Source organism: Macrobrachium nipponense, chromosome 2 (assembly GCF_015104395.2).
Source record: "Macrobrachium nipponense isolate FS-2020 chromosome 2, ASM1510439v2, whole genome shotgun sequence".
Taxonomy (NCBI): Eukaryota; Metazoa; Arthropoda; class Malacostraca; order Decapoda; family Palaemonidae; genus Macrobrachium; species Macrobrachium nipponense.
Genome location: NC_087201.1, coordinates 143,807,121 through 143,817,514, shown reverse-complemented (window position 1 = coordinate 143,817,514; position 10,394 = coordinate 143,807,121). Strand labels below are relative to the sequence as shown.

The 10,394-nt window shown below is 35.4% G+C and overlaps 1 protein-coding gene across 1 annotated transcript in view; it reads right to left on the bottom strand.

The window, feature by feature from the left end:
* LOC135221335 (basic salivary proline-rich protein 1-like) overlaps positions 1–8,528 on the bottom strand; it is a 173,936-nt gene extending 165,408 nt beyond the window's left edge. Inside the window, exon 1 of the mRNA XM_064259139.1 lies at positions 8,479–8,528. Coding sequence (XP_064115209.1) covers positions 8,479–8,528 — 50 coding nt within the window. The remainder of the gene's footprint in view (positions 1–8,478) is intronic.
* Between the last annotated feature and the right edge of the window lie 1,866 nt (positions 8,529–10,394).

Here is a 10,394-nt window from a genome sequence, read left to right as displayed (position 1 = left end):
GTTTTCTTTCACAAAAAAAAAAAAAATAAAGAACTAAGAAATAAATAAAAAATGAAGTAATGGAATGAATGAGGATAAAGAAGCAAGGATAGTTATTCAGACTAATATGATCTTTTATCTAAAAGAAGAGCAGCCAATGACCAACTGGAATGACGAAGCGGTGATAAGAAGAGTTGGGCATAAGAGACAAATGGTAAAAAATACAAAATTGAAGGAATAATGGAAATGAAGAGTAAAGAACTTAGGAATTTTTATTCGCAACTAAACGTGGACTTTTTCACTTTCATGAGTATTCGAGGACCTAATAATGCAGAAGACTGTTAAATGTGAATTTTGCGTTCGCTGGATTATTATATTATTTTTTTTTTTTTTGTTTTATTAACTGGTGCCCATTGTAACTCTTGTCATTACTACACGTGGACATTTTTTCACAAAACAGACTATACAAGAAGAAGAAGAAAGGCGAAGAAGAAGAAGACGAAGAAAAAAGAGAGAAAGGAGTGAAATTTTGATTTGGGCTGGACAATAAACAACCACGCAGTAACTGGGTATTAAAATCTGGCTCCCGCCTTGAAAAGATTATTTAGAAGGGATAAAGACGGCCCGGGACTTAATTGAAAGATTAAAAGAAACCGGAGGAAAAAGTAGGGCGCAGAGTTAGAAGAGGTTAGAGGGGCCCGTCCCATGGAAGAGGTTCTTGAAAAAGTGGATAGAACTTGAGAGCCCAGAATTGAAGGTAAAACGCCTCAGTAGAAACGGAATAAAATCGGAGGGGATATAGAAAGTTATTTGTATATTTACAATATACACATTTATATATGCCGCCCTAGTCAGTTTGCATAAAACGATTTAAATACTTTATACGTGAAAGTTTTCATTTCACCCTTCTCGTTTGGTAAATTACAAATTTTGCGTAGCACTATTTAATTGCTGTTTGCATTTCCCTCCTACAATAGTTTGTATATTTAATAAAAGCAACCCGTCGACTCCCCTCTTTATGTCATCTAAATCACAGAACTCTAATTTTTGCTATCGAACTGTCCTCCCCATCAGAAGCTCGACAAACCACCCAGATTAATATTATTGTCTGGCCTTTCGGAAAAGGTATATCAGTAAAACCCTCTGAGGTAAATGTTAGCATATATATAATTTATATATATATATATATATATACGATAATTATAGAATATATAATGTTTAATATAGATCTAATGTTATATATATAATATAATATTATTTATTATTATATTATTATATATATACTATATAAATCATATATATATTAATGTATAAAGGTTACGTTTTTGACTCAGGTATTAGTAAACAAAATACCTAGATTCTTTCTTCACCAATGGAAAGGTTAGGTAAATAGAATGGGGAACGTTTTTGACAAAGTTATTTTTTGATAAATTTGTTTGGGCGTTTGATTTTTCAACTGTCTTTACTTTCTAACTGCAATATTTTAACCAAAAAGTTTCATGTCTGTATTTACGGCTAGAAAACGTTAGCCTAGCTATCATGTCAAACAAAAAAAAACAGTGAATGATAATACACTTCTTTCCATAATGTTTGTATTCTTGCTCCTATTATGTATATATATTATATATATTATATATATTATATATATATACTAGATATATATATTATATTATATAATATATTTATATAATATATATATTCATTTTTTATCAATGTTTCTTTCTACCATAAAGTTTAGGTTCAAACATTTACTTTCCTCGACAGTATGGTCAACGTTTCTATTTTATTCCTCTAGTTTATCAACCCAATAAATTTTCGAGGGAATGAGAGAAAGCCGAAAGGGCGTCTTGTGTGTATTAAATGCGGAGCTACCAGGCCGCCATTTCAGTTAATACCTTTATCAACCCCGATCAGACTATTGGGAAAATAGGCCAATTGTGAAGCTCCCCTCTCATGCACCTTGATTTACCCCTCGCCTCCCCACTCTCTCTCTCTCCTCCTATCTCTCGTCTTCTCCTCGCTACTACTCCTCTTGCTCTCTCTTCTCTCTCTTACTTATTTCTGAAATTAATTTTTGAATTAAATTAACGTACCAACAAAAACAAATGATGTAATTTTCAAACCGAAAACAGTAAAAAACAAAACAAGTTTTTTGAGATGGTTAAAGAAAGGAACATTACTTTTTCCACATTTGATTTTCCTTTCAATATATGTCACACCTTCATAACCGCGGTATCTGTTTCTCCATTTCAAGACTTTTAATGCTACGATGAGTTATTTTATTTTTTTAATATATTGAATTCCATATAAGAACCTCGGGTTTCTTATTTCTTGCGCGCGGTAGAAGCATTTTATTTTATGAGTTTTCAGCTTGAGCCCGGCATTTGGTAGGTGGGTAGGTTACAACATGGCATTGATAATAATCGGAATGGTAAACTTTTTTACGTTCAGTCCTTGAGTAAGAAAAATGTTATTATTCAAATGGAGAAGGAAATCAGCCAAGAAGCCTATTTCGGTTTATTTATTCAAACGCAGTTTACGAAAGGCGTATAAATGTGCAGGGTTCCGTTTCCAATGGTCCATTGAGAAGTTAAAATCTGCTGAGTCTTACGTCGTATTAAGCAACGCATTGTAACAAAACTGTGATGGCGAAATATTTTCGGTCTTCCTTCCAAAATCTGTTTTCCGGTTAACACGTTGGCCACTCACGTGTAATCAACGAGTTTTTGGTTTAATCTGAAATTCGTCAATGTGAGACGTTAGAGATAAAGTTATATGTGACAAACTCTCTTTTAGAAATCTAATCTATTAAGATTACCCAAAAAATTTTTGTTTTATACATTTTTTTTATTTATGGATGAATCACCCATAAGGAGTAATTATATATGAAAAAAAACAATGAAATTATCAAACAAGATAAGAATGAGAAAGGCCAAAGATAAGGAAAGGAGCAACGTCGTATTAACAAGAGATGTTTTTGGATTTGCTTTGGATGTTCCAGTTCGAAAGGCTATTCGCCTACTGTTGTTTTACTTTGAAATTGTTCTTCAAGGTCCATTATCTTTCGCTCTCTCTCTTTTACGTCTCCTTCTCTCTCATCTCGCCTCCGTCTCTCTCTCTCCCCCCCCCCCCTCCTCTCGTTTTGTTAGATTAAAGCAAATAAAAACTCTGAAAGAAAACAGAAAGGGTTCAAAATCCCACCCCGATACAGCATACTCCATGTAGTACCGGTTATACTTTTAATTTTAATTGTTCTCCAGGTCCATTTGTCTCTCTATCTCTCTCTCTCTCGTCTCTCCCTCTCTCTCTCTCGTCTGTCCTCGACTAAAGAAAAGACTTGAAAAGACAGAAGAGGCTCAAAGAAACCCCAAAATACAATAATAGTACTGATCCTCCCCAGAATCCGACTAACAGAACCCCTTCCCCCACCCGGTTTCACTCCCTCTCTCCTGTCTGTCTGTCCTGGCTTCTGTCTGTCTGTCTTTCTTTCTCTCCTCTCTCTCTCTTTCCTACAGATAAGTGGAGCGCACGATGTTCTGCCTCGGATGGACTAACAAGTCTTTGACACATCCTTGTTCCTTGTAACTCTCTCGGTCTCTCTCTCTAAGCTTTGTGCTATTACCTTCCAGAGTAAACGTAGGTCTTCCGATATTCCCTCGGTGACAATAAGCACCGATATAAAGGTGGGACTATGTTTTCTTCGTAATGGACAACCCACTGGCAGCTGGACTCTTACCGCCCCCCCCACCACCACCCCCCCCAACCACCCCACCACCCCCCCCACACCACCACAGATTGCTCATCGATATGCCAGAGAGTCAGGGCCTCAACCCAATATTTTTTCGGGATTTGCTTTTCAGAATTACGTTTTCCTTTCCAATTCTCTCTCTCTCTCTCTCTCTCTAATCTCTCTCTATCTCTCCTCTCCTCTCTCTCTCTCTCCTCGCTCATCTGTAACTTGTAATTTTCAACACGGTTGAGTAGCTGTTCCTTTAATAAACAATTAACAAAATGTTTTCTGACATTTGCTTCTTCAACGTTCAAGAAAACGATTATTCTGTTTTCGAATTTTCGAGAAGAAAACCTGACCAATTAACATTATCAAATGGAAATTGAAGTTTTTACACTGTTACATCTACATCCTCTTTTTAAATTCTAAACGCAAATCTCTCATATTCTTTGTTTTTTTTTTTTTTTTTTTTTAAATCCCGAGTCACATCATGATTGAATAATCTCCGAAACTGCTCCATTTATGCAGATTGAGGGCTCTGTTCAAGAGCAATTTGATGAACTTACGCGAGATAACAACCTTGGTAACTTTTGTAAAAAAGAACAAAAATAAAAGAAAAGAAATGAATTTGTGTAAAGGAATTTATTAACGCCTGTTGCTATCTAATTATTTAATAATGTCTTTTTGTATTTTATTTACTTGATGCTTTTCCTCCAAATTACTATTTCCTGGAGAACTTGGATCTCAACGTCATGGAAATCCCTATTACATATAGTTTTTCATGATTCTTTTCCTCTTTTAAAACATGTTTTCAAATCATAAAGCATCTATTTATTTAAAACTTGGCTTATTACAACCTCAGCTTTCCCCAAATAATCACCGACAAAATAATGATACGATCCCTCCCCATCAGTAAAAAATTACAAATGTAAAAAGATGATGCCTGCATCGAACTTGTAAGACGTTTTCGATTCTTTCCTTCTGGCATAATTTTGATGACGCCGTGGGGGCAAGTTTCAATAATCTTTATGAATCAGAAAATCTCTGGGTAATGGAAAATCTCGGAAGGCGGCCTTATCTCTGCCGTTAGTGGAAGACTTAAATCCTTTCATCTTGGGATATTTCCATTTGATTAACAACCCCGTCTTGTTTTTGATGGCCGTCACATGTTTGTTTTATCTTCATTTCTTATTCTTAAACGCAAGGGAGGATTTTATATGGCCAATTTTCGTCTCTTATCTAGATTCATTGTGAATATATCATACAAAATTTTATAACCAGGAATTATATAAACCTTGGCTTATCTAATTGCGAGGGAAAATATGAATGCAAATACTTTTGAACTAATTATTATTTTCCAACATATGATACGTACATATTCTATATATAACTATATTATATAATATCTATTATATAATTATATATATTTATATTTATATATTTATATATACATAATTACCTACAACATATAAATCTATTATATATATTATATATATATATAGATAATAGTTATATATATTTTATTCATAATTTTAATACCTACATACATACATCAATATACATAACATATAATATAATATAATAGATATATATATATATATATATATATTATATATATATTTATATTATATGACTATATATATTTTAAAATATAATTTATATATATATATACATGCATACATACATATATTACATATATATATATTATAAATATCTAATATTATATATTATAATATATATATAATATATATATATATATATATATATTATAATATTAAGGTATATAATATATTTATATATATTATACTTATATATATATATATACATCTTCGATCATATATACAAACATACCAAACAAATAACAAATAATCTATATTAAGAGATAGATTTATTATCATAAGATGTTCTGTCTTTTTACGTGAGAAAGGAAGATCTTCTTCTACCAAAATATCCTCTTACCAGGTATCCCCCAAAATGCAGTTTTTAACCGCGTCATGTGCTCTGCCGAATTCAAACCCCAGCGGTGCATTCCGAAGCCTCCCCATTTCAAAATAATGCTCTCCTCTACCTGACGCCTACCTTCCTTGAGTTCAAATTCATGACCCTCACAGTTCCGGAATCTCTGTACGCCAGGAGATTGACAATTCTCGGTTTTACTTCACATTGGTAGCTGCAACTTTGGAACGCCAACACCTGTTTCTCGTTGGTTAGCATTTCCCTTTGGCATTGCAGTTATTGCTTTGACGAAAAATTCATTTAATCGATTATCGCAAAGGATTAAGTCATAGTGATTACTTTTCTTTCAAGTTGGTCGCCTACCCTCACATAATTTTTTTTTTTTTTTTTGGGGGGTTAGAAATTGAAAAAAATAATTCTTTGTCTGTGTATTTTTTTATGCCTCATCTGGAGGAAACGCTGTATCTTTCGTCATCTCATAATTTTTTTTTTTTCTTATCATCGTATACCCAACCCTGACATGAAAGTGATAACATGCCTAGCCATTGAGCTGTTACCATTGTCATGATTCGGGCTTTCTATTTGTGACTGACATAATTATAAAAAGCATGCTTTTATAGAATCGGTAATAATAAATTCAGAAATTAGCTGTACTTTTTTTACATAAGCTAATCAATATTTTAATATATATTTTGAAGCGAAGTCATATTAATACGGAACACGAATATTTTTTACCATTTTAGTCTTGCTAAGAATTAAAATTACTGAATTTGTTACCGGGTAACTCGGGTCTCCTTGAAAAGGAGAAGCAAACATTCATATGTTCCATTCAATTTGGATGAACGTCAAAAACCACCGATCATTCACCTAAAACATTACCTGAAATCTAAAATTATATTTTGAGAAGGTTTTAATTTCGAATGGCAATAATATTTTCTAAACAGATGAATCTAGCTAAAGCCATTTTTTTGAACGCATTGTCGCGGGTCCCGAGACGCCACCCGAATTCTGTTTTGGGTCGGTCAGATCATTTGTTTGGTGAGGAATTATTATTCAGCGTGCAATTTGAATTTGCCGGAGACAGAGCGGAGAGAACTTCCTATTACTGGAAGGTCAGTATTGGTTAGTTGATGCGAACCATGTTCCTGCAATTCTATGATGCTGACAGCAATGCAGCATGCATATGAATGTGCGTGTGTGTATATATATATATATATATATATTATATAGATATATATATATATATATATATATATATATATATATACTTTATTTATGTATTCATTCATCACATTATAATATTTTTCCGGCTTCCGAAAATGCCCCTATAACATCAGAATTGTATAGCTCCACCAGCCACCACTCCGATGCTTTTGCCATTTTAATATTAAAGTGATTCTAATGTGGTCATTTAGCATTAATGACATATTTTTGATAATTTTCTTTAATGTTAAGCTTCGTTATCTATCGGTAATTCTATTATAAATAAAATGAAAATATAATTCTTGCCATTATTTGCTAGTTTTTTTAAGGCCCTTTTAATTTTCATTTTATTAAATTATGGAATGTGAGTCTTCCGCATGGCAAGGTTTCCTGTATAATCTTTCCCCGAACTATTGAAATGAAAATAAAACTTGACCATATACATTTTTGTACTGTAAATATATGCAATAATTAGAACAATATAGCTAATGAAATTTATGCATTCCATTGGTCCAACACTTTAACACGTTTTGTCGAGGCCCTTTTTTTCTCCTGCTATTTCATATTCATTTTAGGCTCTGAATACTTCCATTGCCATTTAGAAATAAATGTCGAATATACGAAATCGATTGTCAAATATACGTTTTTTTTTTTTGAAAAAAAGGTTGATTCCTATATTATTGGTCCTCGAAGATATCTTTGCTTAAACGCCATTTACTTCTCAATTTAATAAATTATTTACATTTTCATTACTTGTCTATTACTTTGTTCATTTATCTATTTCTTTTATTTTTTTCAAATAAAGATATGCTTTGGAAGCTGCAATTTCGAGTCAATGGCCCTTTTAGCTGTTCCATATTAATAGAATGCATCCGAATAATAATAATAATAATAACAATAATAATAATAATAATGTTGATAATAATAATAATAATATACTTAGAAGCAGACCCTCTCTCAAGCATACTTTATTAAAAGTAATGGCTACTTCAACAGCGTTACACTTGTAGAGTTCTTCTAAATTTTACGAATAGCGGTTTTTTCCGTGCTACTTAAATAGGCTAGTAGAGCGCCTATAGAGGTCATGATCAAATACTGTGTTAAAATAGGTGTATATATTTGAATTTTTAAATATATACACTATTTTGACACTGTATATGATCATGATACCTCAATAGGCGCTCTTACTAGCCTGTTTAAGTAGCACGGAAAAAGCCGCTAATCGTAAAATAAAGAAGAATCTCTACAAGTGTAACGCTGCTCAAGTACCCATTACTTTTAATAAATAATAATATAATATATGGAGAGATTCAAGGCGATACTCAAGTCAAACTCAACGCCGGAAATATGATAAAAGCCATAAACACATGGGCAGTGCCAGTAATCAGATACAGCGCAGGAATAGTGGAATGGACGAAGGCAGAAACTCCGCAGCATAGACCAGAAAACTAGAAAACCTCCATGACAATACACAAAGCACTACACCCAAGATCAATACGGACAGACTATACATAACTAGGCAGCTGTGGTCGTGGAATGCACGTCGCAGCTGCTCTATCTCATCCTGGGAGTCGGTGCAGACGAAGGTATCATCATTTTAGCGCACGTACATCCTCGTGCATTCCACGACCACAGCTGCCTCACGTTCACGATTGAACATTGCACCGACCGCCGCCTCCCCTTCCTTGACGTTCTTGTCGAACAGCGAGATTCCGAATTCAGCACGAAGGTGTACACGAGGCCGACGAACCGGGAATGTGCATGAACTGTGAGAGCGAGTGCCCTGAGAGGTATAAGCGCTCCACCATCATCGCCTTCATCAGGAGGGCCCTCTCACACTGCTTCTCCTGGAGGAATGACACACACAGTGAATTGGAGCGCGCCGCCCAGGTCCTCATCGAAAACGGACGCACCAATCGGGCTGTTAATGAATCTATAAAGAAAATATGGAAGCCTGGTACCACCAGGAAACCCCGCCCCGATGTTGCAGAGCCCATCAAGCTTTTCTACAAGGGCACTTCCACCGGAGGTACAAGGAGGACGAACAAGCCCTCAAAAGATCATCGACGGAATCGTCAGCCCCGCCGACCCAGACAAAAATATTAAGTTAATTATATATTATAAAACGAAGAAGACGAGCAGCCTGGTGATGAGAACAACCCTTCGGCACCCCTGCAGGATCCCTTGAAGAAGACGAGTGTGGTCTACCGTTACACATGCCCCCGTCCGAGGATGCCTCGGCCAATACGTCGGTATGACCTCCATGCGTTTGCTCCAAGCGAATCTCCTGCCACGCTCAATAAGGAGCCCTCTTCAAACGACGCCAGGACTGCTCATAACAAACGGAATAACTATTTTTCCTAATATCGAATAATAGACCAGACAGCGGGATCCCCGACGTCTGGCGCCTCCTAGAAACGCCTCCATATAGGCAAGGAGAAACCAAATCTTAACATTACCCAAGAAACGTTTCTCTTTCCCACCGCCGCCCGGAGAGCAGCGAACGACCCCCCCGACAATACCAGATATCAGGGATGCCCCCACGGGATGATAGGATTCCTGCTACAGACGGAATTCCTGTCGTTAATACAGGCACACTACTGCGGCGCTCGCACGACAGAACCCCGAGACCTTCGAGGCGAGATCCACGACTTCGTTCAAGACCGACCCGACCAATGAGAATGCAACTCAGGTCCGAGCCGCTATAAATACCGCCCATCACTGACTTTCTTTCTTGATTGTTACGGGCTGCTCTAGGAGCAAGGGCCGTGCCAGCACAAGGCTGGCTTAATCTCCAACAACAACAACTTTCTTGCTAACACAGTCCTCTTCAAACGACTCGTCCGAAGATGACATGCAAGAAGGTCGAAACGTCACGTGATACCAGCTAAACCAGCTATACCATCACCAATACCAGCCCTTCAAAAAACCGAAGACAGGACCCCGGCCCCGACTGAACTACGCCTACGGAATAATACCGGTACTGACGACGACCCCTGCTTGACCTGGACCTGATATCCTGTTCTAATAAAAAATTACCTTCAGCATTTATAATTTTTTGAAAATTCCCAATTTGAATATTGGCAGTTACTGATATATATTGCTGAGCCTGATAAGCGAATTGTAAGGAAAATAGAAAAAAAAACAATATATAAAATCAACTCGCTTAATTCTGCCATTCTTTTTAACATTATTATTATTATTATTATTATTATTATTATTATTATTATTATTATTATTATTATTATTATTATTATTATTATTTCAAGAATATTTTTATAGTAATACTGATGTGAAGGATGATAAGTAGTCGTACTTATTATATTCCGTCGACTGAAAACATCTTAATCCTTCAACTGTTGTGTCCACAAGAAAACGACATTTCAGTGGAATGCACTGCCATCCAACACGTATGTTTCATAGGAATTTTTGTTTATAAGCCTACTTGTAAGTTAACGTTATTAGCGTCCTTGCAATGTAACGTTATTAACCTACTTATAATGTTATAAACGTACGTGTATAAAGA